At 46.4% G+C, this 17,079-nt stretch overlaps 2 protein-coding genes across 2 annotated transcripts in view; both read right to left on the bottom strand.

Annotated features, from left to right (window-relative positions):
- Positions 1-9,192, bottom strand: part of LOC307022048 (atrial natriuretic peptide receptor 1-like) — a gene marked incomplete at its 3' end in the record, with an annotated part of 12,039 nt that extends 2,847 nt beyond the window's left edge. The window contains 9 exon segments of the mRNA XM_079654622.1: positions 253-347; positions 4,617-4,848; positions 4,990-5,103; positions 5,653-5,843; positions 6,605-6,653; positions 6,655-6,858; positions 6,860-7,165; positions 7,167-7,386; positions 8,947-9,192. Of these exon segments, the coding sequence (XP_079510748.1) occupies positions 253-347; positions 4,617-4,848; positions 4,990-5,103; positions 5,653-5,843; positions 6,605-6,653; positions 6,655-6,858; positions 6,860-7,165; positions 7,167-7,349 (1,374 nt within the window). The 5' untranslated portion in view covers positions 7,350-7,386; positions 8,947-9,192.
- Positions 9,193-14,204: 5,012 nt separating this feature from the next.
- Positions 14,205-17,079, bottom strand: part of LOC307022046 (regulating synaptic membrane exocytosis protein 2-like) — a 29,974-nt gene continuing 27,099 nt past the window's right edge. Inside the window, exons 26-29 of the mRNA XM_079654621.1 lie at positions 16,926-17,038; positions 16,614-16,718; positions 15,518-15,657; positions 14,205-15,316 (exon numbers count right to left, since the gene is read on the bottom strand). Coding sequence (XP_079510747.1) covers positions 15,125-15,316; positions 15,518-15,657; positions 16,614-16,718; positions 16,926-17,038 — 550 coding nt within the window. The 3' untranslated portion in view covers positions 14,205-15,124. The remainder of the gene's footprint in view (positions 15,317-15,517; positions 15,658-16,613; positions 16,719-16,925; positions 17,039-17,079) is intronic.

The raw sequence follows: 17,079 nt of genomic DNA, 5'->3' as shown, positions 1-17,079 counted from the left end.
ACACTGTGAAGTCCACTGAGACAAATGTAACATTTGTGATATTGGGCTATATAAATAAACATTGATTGTTCTCACACTGTCTGTGCTGCAGCACCTCTTTTCACCCTCTGTCTGAAACCAGAACCCAGTCTGCTCTGATTGGTTAGCTGGCTGGCTCTGTTGTGATTGATCAACCTTCTAGAGATGTCCCCCCCCTTAGACTATCACGTACAATGTGTTAGCACGAGCCAATAGGAGCGCTGTGTTCTGTACCCCGAACTCTCCGGTCTCCAGGTCCACCGTGTCCCACACCGAGAAGTCCATCTGTCTGTCCCCGAACTCATCCATCTGCAGGAGCCCTGTGACTGCTGCACACACACACACACACACACACACACACACACACACACACACACACACACACACACACACCCCCACAACCCACACACACACACACACACCCACACACACACACACACACACACACACACACACACACACACACACACACACACACACACACACACACACACACACACACACACATTTAAAACATATCATTAATAAATGGGTGAAAACTGCTTGTGTCCATAATGGGCAGCATTAATATATACCCACATGCCAGCTAAGGTCAGAAGAGCTTTATTTAACAGCTGCTCTTATGTCTGTGACCCCTCCTGTTGTTCATTGATAAGCCTGAAACATGCACTTGTCAAGGTTCAGAGGCACATTTTGCAAATCTGGCAGTAGCCATCGATCATCTTAAGATAAGATAAGATAAGATACTTCATTGATCCCAAGTTGGAAACATTTGCGTCATATCAGCATGTGTAACAGTTGTAAATATGCAGTGGTGTTTATTTGTAAATCATTTAGTATAATCACACAAATTCTGTGTTCTTTATTTATTGATTGTTCAATACCTGACAAGGCCGGAGATGAAATATCTATATACATCCTATAAGAGTATAATACATATGTGTAATATCAGTTAAAATAAGTGCTTCAACATTGCTGGAGGCACACATATTGATAGATGTCTTGTAATGCACTAATGAGGAACCTGCGACCCAAGTTTTTCATTCATTGCATAACTACACCGTTTGTGAATATGATGTCAATAAACCTGAGAACATCTTGAGATCTTGAAATCTTGAAAGGGATTTGCAAAATAGTCATTATATACAGTCTTTAATTAACTATTAGTAGAGAATAACGAGTAATGAATATACTTTATAGGGATCCTATTAATATCTAATAATAAAAATAAGGAAATTCAATAACGTGCTTTAACCACCAGGTGTCCCTTTCTATCAGCTGTGCACCTTTATGGTGTAAATACAGCCTATCTACCGATTGGATCAAATATAAAAGTCAGCCGAATTAGTGTTGATCCTGCGAGGAGACGTGTTGTGTGAAAAGAAATGTAAGATGTTGTTTAATTGCTGATATATTTATGATCCACGTCACGTTTTCAGTGTTGGCGGCAGTTCCTCATGTGTGTCTAGAAGTCTTCTCATCAGGGATCTATAAATAGAGAACTACGGCAGATATGTAATATGTAATGCAGCCGAACCGTGTATTACAATGCCGTTATATGATGACTTCCAAAGAGAAAAGCAAGAACACTCGGAATAAAGTATATATATATATATATATTTTAAATGTTTCCGGTTTTTGTTAATGACGATGTGATGTGAGATGTGAGACTGGAATTGCACAGGGGAAAATAACGTATCTTTAGATGCGGATTTTGTTAAACTAATAGGTGTGCGCTGTGGACCAACACTATACATTGACGGGGAAGGGGGTAGCAATAAAGATAACACCATTAAACAGTTACACAACATAACAGAAATAATATCGATAGCAGCGTCCCTAGCAACCACCTTGGTAACAATGAAAACGTTCTATGGACGCCAGTGGTGAGCCGTGACATTTATACCTAGGCCCTCTGACCCCCACCCCTTCCCTCGAGTTATTACGTCACAGCGTATACTTCAGCAGAATATCAAAACAACGGCCCGGGGTGCAAAACGCATCAATGAAAGCGACCCTCTACCACACAAAACAACACCTGTAAATAACCCTATTTGTGTTCTTTGAAATTGAAAAGGATATTGCATTGTGTTTGTTACTTTCGTTGCAGTTGTATGTCTTAAGTGTAATTTGGCATGCTTTTATTTTGAAGGCGAGTTAACGCTGTTGACAGGAAGTTGTTGTTGCTATGGAAACAAGAAAAGTTTCACAGCGGGCGGAACTTGTCATAAAGTCCGTGATAATAACACCCATCCATTTAGAGGGAAGATATGATTGGTCAATTGTACTGTCATTTGACATTACTCTCTCGTTCAGTTACTATAGCTGGGCCCTCTGTGAATTCATAGCTGGACCGCCCGGACGTCCAACAGCTCCTCTCTTCACAGTAACTCGCAGAGACGACCTTCTTTCATTTAACCCTTCACATTCAAACAGAAACTGAATAGGCAGATTCAAAGGATTTATTTCTTTGGAAATGTTATTTTAAATACAATTAAATCAAGTTATTTTGGTAAAACTAACGAAAAATATAACTAAAAAAATTACAAAAAATATATAATTTTTTTTTTTTCCAATGTTTTTAAATATTATTTTGTAGAATATTTTAGGCCCTCACAGAGGGCCTAGAGGGCCCTGACGGCTCGCCACTGATGGACGCAATTTCCTGAAGTAATCTTCGTAATAACTAGCAAACTAAAGATCATGTACATCCACTGCACACATAATCTGAAATAACAACTCATATTTCTCGCATCAAATGACATCAAAACGCATTTTAATGGCCAAACTAACTTTAAAATAGGCATTTTCCACCGAGAATAAAACGAAGTTCGGCCATGTTTTTTTTTTCTGCAGGGAGAAATTTGAAGATCACGTGACATAGACGCCAGCCATTGGAATGAATGGTGAAAAAAAACGGGGTTTGTCAAACAGAGCACATGGTGTAGTCCTAAACGATAGCTGGGCATTCTGGGTAGTGTAGTGTCTTCTGCCATCCTTTACTCCGAAAATATATTTGTTTCTCCGAATCGAAGGGGAAAAATACAAAAGCATTGCAAACAATTTAAACCAATCAATGTTGTTTAATTAACAAGGATAATCTGGTGTTTTTTAGTTGGTGAGTAATGCAGATATCACTGTAAAATCAATCGACAGTAAGGGGAATACTTACTTCCTGGTGTACAATTCTCCGTTATCCAATGGGAATGGACGCTCACATTGCCTTTAAGAGCAGCCGACACAAACGAATGCCGTGCTTCCATGAGCGTCAAATCCCGCCGCAGATGGGAATACATTGCAATCAGTTGAAAGCTATTTGCGTCCCTTTATGAAGCTGAAGGAGCCTAGGAGAGTCACAACTGCACGCCACGGGACCCTGACCAAACATCGCTCCTGGACGATTATGGAGTGAGAGTGTGTTGTCTGAAACGATCCAAGATAAATATAATAAAATGATGAATACCCTGAAGAGTGTGGGAGCGTTATTAACGTGACACTGATGTGTTTCACAGGAAGTCCCCCCCCCCCTCTGATGATCTTTGTCTTTTAAATATTTCTTTGGCTGAAGCAACGTCAGTTTCTGTCTGAGTACAAGTACTGCAGAAACACAAGCTGTGTACAAGTACTGCAGAAACACAAGCTGTGTACAAGTACTGCAGAAACACAAGCTGTGTACAAGTACTGCAGAAACACAAGCTGTGTACAAGTACTGCAGAAACACACCAATCTTACAAAATAAAAGTCCTCTTCTCGTCACTTCCTGTTGTTCTATGTGTCGCTGAAGTTAAAGGTGGGGTAGGTAAGTTTGAGAAACCGGCTCGAGATACACTTGTTGTTATATTCCATGGAGTGCTCTAAACATCCCGATAGCAATGAATATCTGAAGAGCTTTGAAGCCGTGGCGCTGTAAAAAGCACGACCAATCATCTGAGCCGGCTAAAGTAACTGGACGGCCTACCTGCCTGTCAGCCTTCCATCTGTGCACAAACTGATCTCTGCCCTCATTGGTCATGTGCGCATTCGTGTGTGTTGGAGGAGGGGCTCTGTGAGGAAGTGACAGATTTTCTCCGGCTGTGAATTTTCTAATTCTAGCGCACTCGAGCCGGTTTCTCAAACTTACCTACCCCACCTTTAATCATGAAACAATATCAGTAGAAAGTATATTTATAGTAAAATAAAGAAAATAACAAACATAATAAACGAAACAGAGAATTAAAATATAATTATTGTTTTTTAACGATGTGAGAAATGTGTGCTTCGGTCCAATCAGGAGGCTCCGTGCTGTGTGAGGTCACCATGGGAACCAGAGGATTCTCACACACACATTCTCACGCTGTGTGTGTGTGTTAGTGGGAACAGGAAGTCCGGTCGTCGGGGACTCAAACCACCGGCCACAGCGAGCGCTCTGATTGGCCCAAACACCGCAGAGACCCAGGCTCTCACGGAACATCCCATAATAACCCAGAGAAGCCCCTCTGGAAGACGGGCAGCATTACTCTGCTGCTGGTGAGCTCATGGGAGTTAACGAGTTGGAACCTTTTCTCATAGACTTCTCTTCAATCCGAGGTAATAAATCACACTCGCAGGTTTCTGCTCACCTGAGAACGTTCTGTTCCACATCCTCCGGGTCACCAGGTCTCCTCTGGGCCTCTGGACGCGTCCTGGTCCTGGTTCTGGTCCTGGTCCTGGTTCTGGTCCTGGTCCTGGTTCTGGTCCTGGTTCTGGTCCTGGTTCTGGTCCTGTTTCTTGTCTCCGCTCGCTCAGTGTCTCGTTCAAAGCCTGAGCGTACATCTTGACACCATCATAGAAACCAGCAGCGATGATATTGTACTGAGGGAGAAACATCAGCGTCACATGGTGCAACATGTGACATGTGACATGTTGCACCATGTCACATGTCACATGTTGCATGGTGCAACATGTGACATGTGACATGTGACATGTATGATATTCTACAGTGTGAGTCTTCACCAGAGAGTCGTTGATGGTGAAGTTGAACATCTCCTTGGCGTCGGTCTTCAGAGTTTCTACGAACTCAAGGTATTCTGGATTTTGAGGCTGCATGTAAGACAGCACCTTCACACTCTGACTCACACACACACACACACACACACACACACACACACACACACACACACACACACACACACACACACACACACACACACACACACACACACACACACACACACAAATATCAACACTCTTGAATCCTTCAATAATCTCTCAAAAGGTATTTATACTCTAGCTTTCAAACTCTGATCACCCCCCCCCCCCCCTTCCCCCCACTTCACTCGCACTTGGATTAGGATACTGGTCATGCTTTTAGTTTTCTTTGTACTGTTTCTGTTCCGATTTTATGTAAAGCCTCTTCGAGCACTGGGAATAAAAATCCAATGTATTATTATTATTAAATATATAACATAATAACAATAATAATAAAGGTTGTCACCCTAAAGGCGCACACACACACACACACACACACACACACACACACACACACACACACACACACACACACACACACACACACACACACACACACACACACACACACACACACACACACACACACACACACACACACACACACACACACACACACACACACACACACACACACACTAATAATACCCTGAAAGCGAGCTTGGCCGCCTGGTCGTCCTCGTCTCCTCTGAACCACGGCCTCACGGGGCCCGGACCCTCTAAACCTTCAGCGAACAGATCAATGAAGAAGAAGACGAAGTCCTCCAGCTCCGCCCCGTCCTTCAGGAACTGAACCAGAAGAGAGCGCAGGATGTCCCAGGAGCAGCACACAAACACCACTGAAGAAGAAACACAAACACCACTGAAGAAGAAACACAAACACCACTGAAGAAGAACAGATCAATGAAGAAGAAGACGTACACCACTAAAGAAGAAACACAAACACCACTGAAGAAGAAACACAAACACCACTGAAGAAGAACAGAAACACTATGCTCGTAAAAAGTCAAAATAAAATAGATGAAGTTGCACCTCATCTCATTTGTGATTAAATATACTTGTTGTTGTATTTATAAAAACATGCTTTGTTCGGGTAAGGGGTTACACACACACACACACACACACACACACACACACACACACACACCACACACACACACACCACACACTCACTCACTCACTCACTCACTCACTCACTCACTCACTCACTCACTCACTCACTCACTCACTCACTCACTCACTCACTCACTCACTCACTCACTCACTCACTCATCACTCACACACACACACACACACACACACACACACACACACACACACACACACACACACACACACACACACACACACACACACACACACACACACACTAATAATAATGAACTTTTATCGGAGGAACTAACAGGGGGGGGGGAATACAGAAACACCAAGGATTTTCACAATAAAAGTCTTTTAGCAACACCTTCAATAATAAAGGTTTGAAGAGCTGTTCAGCTCCCTGTTACAGTGCTTAGGGCTTTTATTGTGAAAGGTAGGAAGTAGTAGATTTGTTGCAAAGTTCAGAACAGGAAGTGTAGGATAGCAGAACAGGAAGTAGTACCTCTGCCATGGTCCCTGATCTCCCTGACGCTGGCCCGGATGTTCAGGTGTTTCTAGTTCTATCACATGTTCCTTCACAGTGAGGTTCTGCTGGCCCAGCCTCAGGTACAGCCCCTCGGCAGCGAAGTAGCACGGCCGGTCGTTGTTGGCGTCCTTGTTGTCGGTGTACACCAACATGGCATGATGCCTCCAGCTGAACGCCTCCATCAGAACCTCCCCCATCTCGCCCAGCTTCTGATGGTCGGCCCCGGTGTTTGGTGACGGAGCCGTACACCGAGAAGCCCGTTGCCCGTGCTCCGGCCGTCACCATGGGAACGCCCCAGTGCGTAGTGAAGCGCGCCACCGGAGAGGAGGAGTAGTCACAGCCGGGACCGATGAAAGCCCACGGGTCGAAGGCCTGCTTCAGGTCCACCGCCATCAGGGGTGCCATGGAGTCAGAGCAGAACCCCGCACGGTTCTCCGAGCTGCGGTGAACCACCCGCAGAACCAGAGAGGAGAGGAGCTCCGGGTCAGAGTTCACCTGCCGCACCGCCAGGTAGAGAGCCGGCGCCACGCGAGGCCAACGCCCACGCATACTCTGTGTTAGTCAGGGGGAGGATGGCTGCTAGAGTCACCACCTGCAGGGAGGAGGAGTTATCAGCTGACCCAGAGCAGGCTGCTGATTGGAGCAGGAGGAGGGGGAGGAGCCTCATGGGGAGGAGCTTCAAGGGGAGGGGCCTCGAGGGGAGGGGCCTCAGGGACTTCATGACGAGCAACCTGTCAGATGAGCTGAAACACACAACCCTTTCAAAATAAAAGCGGATTTGATGGATGTGTTCTGCTTTACAGTATCTGTGTACTCCATGCAGTACTCTCCACATATATACTAGGTTCTGTGTACTTCATGCAGTACTCTCCACATATATACTAGGTTCTGTGTACTTCATGCAGTACTCTCCACATATATACTAGTATCTGTGTACTTCATGCAGTACTCTCCACATATATACTAGGTTCTGTGTACTTCATGCAGTACTCTCCACATATATACTAGGTTCTGTGTACTTCATGCAGTACTCTCACATATATACTAGGTTCTGTGTACTTCATGCAGTACTCTCCACATATATACTAGTATCTGTGTACTTCATGCAGTACTCTCCACATATATACTAGGTTCTGTGTACTTCATGCAGTACTCTCCACATATATACTAGGTTCTGTGTACTTCATGCAGTACTCTCCACATATATACTGGTTCTGTGTACTTCATGCAGTACTCTCCACATATATACTAATATCTGTGTACTTCATGCAGTACTCTCCACATATATACTAGTATCTGTGTACTTCATGCAGTACTCTCCACATATATACTAATATCTGTGTACTTCATGCAGTACTCTCCACATATATACTAGTATATGTACTTCATGCAGTACTCTCCACATATATAATAGTATCTGTGTACTTCATGCAGTACTCTCCACAGATATACTAGTATATGTACTTCATGCAGTACTCTCCACATATATAATAGTATCTGTGTACTTCATGCAGTACTCTCCACATATATACTAGTATCTTTGTACTTCATGCAGTACTCTCCACAGATATACTAGTACAGTGTACTTCATGCAGTACTCTCCACAGATATACTAGTATATGTACTTCATGCAGTACTCTCCACATATATAATAGTATCTGTGTACTTCATGCAGTACTCTCCACATATATACTAGTATCTTTGTACTTCATGCAGTACTCTCCACAGATATACTAGTACAGTGTACTTCATGCAGTACTCTCCACAGATATACTAGTATATGTACTTCATGCAGTAGTCTCCACATATATAATAGTATCTGTGTACTTCATGCGGTACTCACATACTAGTATAGTGTACTTCATACTCACCACATATAATAGTAGTGTACTTCATGCAGTACTCTCCACAGATATACTAGTATATGTACTTCATGCAGTAGTCTCCACATATATAATAGTAGTGTACTTCATGCAGTACTACCATGCCTACTCACCACAGATACTACACACGGTACACACTCAGATGTCCCGGTGTGTCTCAGACACGGAGAAACTATAAACCCCGGTGTTTGAGGGACATTTTGTTTCCTCCGTGTATCGACACACACACACACGCACGCACGCACGCACGCACGCACGCACGCACGCACACACACACACACACACACACACACACACACACACACACACACACACACACACACACACACACACACACACACACACACACACACACACACACACACACACACACACACACACACACACACACACACACACACACACACACACACACACACACACACACACACTCACCGGAGCTCCGCCGTGTTCCGTTAAAGTTCCCGGTGCGCAGATCAACGACAGCAGGCAGCGGCGGACACGCACTCCCATGCGCGCTCACTGAGGGTGGTGGGGGGGCGTCACGATCATGCTGTCCGTGCGTGTGCGCACCCCCCTTCAGTGTGCACACACCCCTCCTCGTCCTGTGAGGATACATTCAATTACCGAGATGGGGGGGGAACATACATAACAATGATTCACTGAGAGAGAGTGTGTGTGTGTGTGTGTGTGTGTGTGGGGGGGGGGGGTTGTGTTTTTATAAAAAAATATGTAATCTCAGTTTTTGCTGGGAATGGGAATGTGACGTCAGCATCGGCAGGTCCTCCAATGTCACTGATGTGCACACATATAAATAAATATAAATATGTTTATATATAATATTTCTGACTGGCTGCTGTCTCTCAGTGGACCCCAGCTGTAGCCCCCCCCCCCCCCTCTAATATTCACTTTACACTTTGTTTTTTAAAGTATCATTTGTATTTTTCATCTTTAATATTTTACGGATGATTATTAATTAATATTTTGCCATCGTGATTAAAATCAGTGAGCACTTAATAAAACCATGTATATACTCCAACAACAAGGAGATCTCTCTCTCTCTCTCTCTCTCTCTCTCTCTCTCTCTCTCTCTCTCTCTCTCTCTCTCTCTCTCTCTCCTCTCTCTCTCTCTCTCTCTCTCTCTCTCTCTCTCTCTCTCTCTCTCTCTCTCTCTCTCTCTCTCTCTCTCTCTCTCTCTGTTTGTGTGCGTGTGTGAATGTGTGAGTGTGTATGTATGTGTATGTAGAATAAACTTGTCAGAGGTTTTCTACTCCACAGTTTTAAACATTGTATTATCTGACAACAAACCATAACAATGTGACTTGGAATAATAAAAGTTCAAAGCTTGTTAAAAAATGCAAGGTATCTTTATCATAACTACATATATCTATATACCTGATGTACAGTATAGAGAGATATCCACCATCAGTCTGTCCTTCTGTTCTCTCATCTTTCTGTTAAAGTTGTTGAATTTCAGTTTTTCATTAAAGTTCTGAATGTTTCTAACTGAAGAATAAAGTTATGTCACAATCAGTGTGTGTGTTCATAAAGTTAACATGACTCCCTGAGTGTGTGTGTCTTAACAGGACACACCCACTGGACCAGGAAGTCACTCACACACACATTTGAATACTTTATTTGGTTCCACAAATTATATTACATAAGACAGGGAATCAAATATATCGGGGCTAAGCAGCACAGAACACTTAAGGGAACACATAGCACCTCCTTCTCCACACGGCTAAGCAGCACAGAACACTTAAGACAACACATAGCACCTCCTTCTCCACACGGCTAAGCAGCAGCCTTAAGGGAACACATAGCACCTCCTTCTCCACACGGCTAAGCAGCACAGAACACTTAAGGGAACACATAGCACCTCCTTCTCCACACGGCTAAGCAGCAGCCTTAAGGGAACACATAGCACCTCCTTCTCCACACGGCTAAGCAGCAGCCTTAAGGGAACACATAGCACCTCCTTCTCCACACGGCTAAGCAGCAGCCTTAAGGGAACACATAGCACCTCCTTCTCCACACGGCTAAGCAGCAGCCTTAAGGGAACACATAGCACCTCCTTCTCCACACGGCTAAGCAGCACAGAACACTTAAGGGAACACATAGCACCTCCTTCTCCACACGGCTAAGCAGCACAGAACACTTAAGGGAACACATAGCACCTCCTTCTCCACACGGCTAAGCAGCACAGAACACTTAAGGGAACACATAGCACCTCCTTCTCCACACGGCTAAGCAGCCAATAATAGCTGAAACAGAGCAATATTTGGCATGTTTGGCTTTTCTCTTTGACATTCCAGCAATTCTCAGACCAATCAAGGTGCATTTATATACACGGCCAAGACTTCAGAATATGAGTATGCTGTATCTACACTTGTACCCAAAGCTGGTTATCACATCGAGCAGTGGTTAGTATTTGATATACTTGTCCTGGAAAGCCTGGTCCATGTACAAGTCAAAGGCACAGCCTACTTTGTCATGATTCTTGTGTTATGTCACGTTTTCAGTTTTGTACGTACTTATGGTTGTTTTGCTGTTCTCCCTGTCATGTTCTATTTCGTATATGGCTTCGCCCTCTAAGGCTATCGCTATTGGGTAATCCCCCCGCGCAGCACTGAAACACTTGTAGTCCAAGCCCACCCGCAAGGTGGGCCCCGCCCTCGGGCCTCCTTCCGGTATAAATAGGAAGGAGGCCCGGCAACCTGCTCCCTCTTTTCTTCAGCTAACCTCAGCAGTTACTGAAGCACAGAACCATTAAACACCATGAGCAACAACTGCGTCCGAAATTGTCCCTCATGTGGCTCAGGATATATCATGAGCTACGACCAACACGCAATGTGTGAATCCCGCCTGGGGCCAGAGCACGCGGACGCGGCTCTCAGCCAGCAGGTCGCTTGCTCACATTGTGCCGTCTCCCATCAGCCGACAGGAAGCGAAGAGCGGACGCTCTAGCTGCTGCGGCCGACGAGGACGATGGGCCGTCCAGCACGTGGATAGCAGCATGTCCCTGGAGCCGAGTGCCGGGCAGGAGTCGGACGACTCCTACCTCGTCTCCCTCCATGGTTCACCGTGCGGTTCTCCCCTCCCTCCTCTCCCCCGGACGGGGGAGACAGAGTCGGAGCAGGGGGCTGGTTTGGCGGCCGAGCATGCGGTCCCCTTCTCCGTCGCCACCGGACGGCGCCCTACGTTGAGCGCCCCCAGAGAGTATGTCGCCCGCCAGGCCGACCGGGTGCACCAGTGTGCCTTTCTGGCGGCGGCGAATATCATCGACGCTGCTCTTCAACTCGGTGGAGACGCTGGTAGAGCGGTCCACCACCGAGGCAGAGGAAATCAGCAAGGCGGCCAGCACGGCGCTCACTCTGTGCGCGTCCGTCGCTGTCTCCCAGGCCAGGATTTCCGCGTGGGTGACACAGATCCAGCGCCACCTGCAGCAGGCGTCTGTTACGGAGACGGCCAGAAAAGTGCTACTGGACGCTCCAATCAGCCCGGACGGGCTGTTCGGACCCCAGTTCCACGCCATGGTGGAGTCCATGAAGACGGCCGCGGAACAGGCGGACAGCATTCGCCAGCATGTCAGCTGGCTCCAGCCTGCTGAGTGCCCACGGAGGCACCAACGCCCGCAGCAGCCGCGGCGTCCACGCCGGCCACAGGAGGCCGCAAGCGGAGAGACGCCCACAGCAACCGTCTCGGCGTCAGACTCGCCCTTCGGCGGCTGCAGGGGCTCCGTCCCACGTCTCCGCTCCCCCGCCACCCCAGAGACAGGGTTTCCCGGCAGCGAGTCAAAGGGGAGTGAGGCTCCCCCGCTCCTGGTCTGCTCCGCGAGCCTCTGAGGAAGCAGAGCCGGTAATTAAGCCGGCTGCCACTAATCTGTTGATTAAGTAGACAGCAGGGCTCCCTGCAGACGCCTGCTGGTTTTAACCGGTTAATAACCTGCAGAGCTCGCGGCATTCCTCCGTCCGAGATACGCCTCCTACACACGGTCATAATAACCCATGAGGACCGTTATAACACCTTGTGTGGACAGCATGCAAACAACTCTCATCCCCTGGGCGGGTACGCGCCTCATGGTGACAGTCGGAGTGAAAGGCAGCGTGTGGAAACTCCCTCGCAGCCCTTTTGCCTCACGGGCAGCGGCGGTGATGGCGTGGCTCGTCACCATGACGACCATTATGGCACATCACGGAGAAGCCTCTCCTCACAGGTCGGAGGAAGAAGCCACGTCTCATCTCCTCTGTCCTGCTAGTGGCGCGCACGGCTGCCTTGCGCCGTTCTCAGCGCCTGTTTGTGCTCTATAGAGAGCGCTCGATCGGGCAGCCTCTGTCTGCACAGCAGCTTCACACTGGCTGTGTGAGGCTGTGTCACAGGCATATGTCTCCTCTGGGGTGGATCCCCCGGAGAACATCAGAGCGCACTACACCAGAGGAATGTCCTCCTCCACGGCTTGGCACGGAGGAACGTCAGTGGAAGACATTTGCACTGCTGCATCTTGGTCTTCCCCCTGTTCATTGATTCAATTGTATTTAAGGGATGTCTCTCATTCCTCTCTGACACACCCTGTACGGAGTGTCCTGTCAGAGTGAGAGACGTCAGGGATCCAGCTGGGCGCTCTCCTGTCTGCACGCAGAGAGCTGCTGTTCCCTCTATGATCGCTGGGAAAGGTGGGACCTTCGTCTCCTCTTGCTCACAGCGGCTGGGTATGTATTGGTATTGTTCCCAGCCTTCACCCCGTCAGGGGAGATAGGCATGTTATGCTATGTTCCAGGGACGGTGATGCTCCATTACGCATGGCACATCAGGCATGGGGTGTTATTGAGCAGGTGTGTCTGTGCTTCTAGTGACGGGCGGACCCAGTGGGGCGCAGACTACATCCTGCTTCGCCCTTAACCCAATAGCGATAGCCTTAGAGGGCGAAGCCATATACGAGATAGAACTGAGGTTACCTACTGTAACCCCAGCTTCTATGAGTAAATGGCGCAGCCCTCTAAGCGCTGGGCCCCACTGGCTCCACGAATAGCTGAAGAAAAGTTATTTTGTATGGGAGCAGATTGAGGGTGGGGCCCACCTTGCGGGTGGGCGTGGACTACAAGTGTTTCAGTGCTGCGCGGGTGCGCAGGGGGATTACCCAATAGCGATAGCCTTAGAGGGCTGCGCCATTTATTCATAGAAACTGGGGTTACAGTAGGTAACCTCAGTTTTCCTCCATGTGTATTGTCTGGTGCTTCTCGCTGTGTTTTCCTCCCTGTCGTTAGTTTCCCTGGTGTGTCTGATTGTCTGATTGTGTTCACCTGTACCCCTTGTGTGTCTCCTGTGCTCATCATCACCAGCTCCGCCCCTGATTGGTTTCACCTGTGTCTTGTTGTCATGTGTTTAAATTCCCCTGTCTCCCAGTGTCAGTTAATATTACCACCTCCCTGTGGTTGGTGTCAACAAAAACAACATCAGGTGTATTTGGGATGTTAGCAAAGACATCATTGGTCAAACCAAACCATTCTGGTAGCACTCTAGTGTGCTTGTACATTGCTGCCTGCCTGACTCCCATTTACTGCCGATTTCGGGCCGGTGTATCTGGGCCTTAAGGTTGGATGAAGTCGGTCTGTAGTTGGTTGAAGTCGGTCTGTAGTTGGATGAAGTCGGTCTACAGTTGGATGAAGTCGGTCTAAGGTTGGATGGAGTCGGTGGTGTTTCAAAGGGACTTTATTTTTTTATTTTATCGTGTAGACAACATCATTAACATTGCCATGGAAACAAATGTATCAGTCACATGATGCTGAGGAGCCGCTGTGATTGGCCGGCAGCCTCTCCTTGTCTCTCCTTTTCCCAGCATGCTTTGCTAAGGTCCTCTTGATGACATCATGGTGTCATTGCTGTGAAGTCATCATGCAGCAGAGCATCATGGGAGTTTTTATTCCGTCAGTTGGCTCCGCCCCCCTGTCACCAAAACTCATGGACGTATAATGAGAAACAGGGAGGCGGGGCTCCATTCATCCAATGAGAGCGGAGCGTGGCGCAGTGGGTCCACATTCACTGTTACATTACATTACATTACATTTAGCTGAGTCTTTTATCCAAAGCGTCTTACAATAAGTGCATTCGACCAACAAGATACAACCTTGAAGAAAACCGAATCATATAAGTTCATCAGGTTTCATAGAGCCAAACATTTCAAGTGCTGCTCAACTGGCTTTAGATAAGCCAGTCCTTTATTAGTATATAAGTGCTTTGTTAGTAATTATATCTCTGGAAGTGGAGTCCAAAGAGATGAGTTTTCAGTCTGAAGAAGATGTGTAAGCTTTCTGCTGTCCTGATTTCCATGGGGAGCTCATTCCACCATTTTGGAGCCAGGATAGCAAACCCACGTGTTTCTGCTGATGGGAACTTGGGTCCCCCTCGGTTCTGTTACTGTTACATGTCTAATATATGTTATGTTATATGTAATATGTTATATATGTAATATATGTTATATATGTCATATATGTAATGTGAAGCGCTAAAATAAATGTAATGGAGCCAGAATGGAGCGACTGTAGTTCAGTTCAGTTCAAAGTAAGCCCCGCCTCCTCTCGATAAGCCCTTCCTCCTCTTAGAAGATTTGTTGTTGTTAGGGCTTCACGTTGCCTTCTACTTCTTTATTGGTCAGCGGGGCCAGGGCGGGGTCGACCAATGAGGTGGCAGGGAACAGTTTGAACCAGCCAATCACCATGTTTGAAAGGTCCAGGTCATCCAATAGGATCTGAACACAGCCCATGAAGGATTTATGGTCCATCCGTCCGTAATCCCCCCACACGATGATCTGAGGACACGAATATCATCCATATTAACCTTTATATATACATGATATTAATCCATAAGAACCTGGACCCATTTCTACTTCTGGGGAAATTAAGTAGTATATATATATATAAATAGTATATTTATACTTCTTGTAGTACCTGAAGTATATATAGTATATATATATATATGTATACTGTATATATATATATATAGTGTATACCTGCACTACTTTCCCCTCCGGACTCTCTTCAAACTGCAGCTGCTGCTGGTACAGAGGGTCCGGACTCTTCCTCGCCAGACGAGTTCTCCTCTTCATCACACACTTCCCATTATCCATCAGATACACCTTCACATAGGGGGCTACACACACACACACACACACACACACACACACACACACACACACACACACACACACACACACACACACACACACACACACACACACACACACACACACACACACACACACACACAGCTATATATGAAAACTCAGTTTTTGCCAACAAATGTATGATGGATTATCAGTAATCATTTCAAAGTGACACAGAGACATTGGATTAACCTTCAGCAGCGTTTTTATGCGTTTTAATGCCATTGAACAGAACTTTTGATCAGAAAACAACAACGGTAAGACATATTTGCCGTTTTGGCCCCGTAAAGTGAAGTACTATATACTTATATGTATACTTATACCATTGGAATCTGTGGAATCTCAGCTTTCATATGATATCTTGTTTGTGCAGATCCAATAAAGTATAAAATATTTCTACCGTGAGTTATGTGCTAAGTGCGTTAGCACTCTTTCGCTTACGGCCCCTACACACGGCGGCGTGTGTTGAAGCTTGCCGGCAGGCGTGGCTGAAGCTCGACCAACAACCAATCACAGGAATCTCCCGCCCCGGACACACAAGCAGTGGTTTGATTGGCTAGAGCTTGTACTGGCATATGATTCGATTGGCTGATTCCGTCGAAGCTTCAAAAGTAGAACACTGCTCTACTTTTGAAGCGAGCAACGACCCACAATGCAGTTCGGCAAAGCGTGACGTCACTCTATTCAAAGTGAATGGGCAGAAGCGTTGAAGCTTCAATGCACACCGCCGTGTGTAGGGGCCGTTAGTGCTGCTTCAGAAGCTTGGCGTTAGAGTTGTGTTTTGTTTCGGTAAAAATTGTTCATATCGTCAGATAGCTGAGTTTCTTTCCGTTAAGTGGGTGTGATACATTAATAGGTTGTTAAATGTTAAGAAGCCCTGAGACACAGTTTTGTGGTGTGTGTGTGTGTGTGTGTGTGTGTGAGTGTGTGTGTGTGTGTGTACCTGGTGTGTTGTTCTTGGTGCCCTGTTTACCCACAAGGCCGCGGGCTCGTATCACCTCCACGTCCAGACGCTCCTTCCTGTACACCATCCCGATCTGAATATCACCTGACCACCAGCGGCCAATTAGAGCGCCTCGTTACGTGATGTTACAGTTATTAACCAATATAAATAATGAGTAAATATAAACACTAATATATAACTAACAAGTTCAAATAGACACTTATATATAAATATAATTCATGTATTGTGTAAATATAAACACTTGAACATCAGGTGTGTTTATAGAGATGAAGGCCTGTGATTGGCTGTTACCCATGGGGGGCGTGGCCAGCGTCTGCCTCCCGGCCAGCTGGGCAGGGCCAAGGTTCTCCAGGAAGCCAGAGAAGTGTTTATCTGCTGCTAGCTTCACTCCTGGGAAGATCAGCCTGAGGGAACATCACTGCGCTTTAAAGAGGCTTCTTTAAAT

Source organism: Notothenia rossii (assembly GCF_949606895.1).
Source record: "Notothenia rossii genome assembly, chromosome: 10".
Lineage (NCBI taxonomy): Eukaryota > Metazoa > Chordata > Actinopteri > Perciformes > Nototheniidae > Notothenia > Notothenia rossii.
This window is presented reverse-complemented; position numbering and strand designations above follow the sequence as displayed.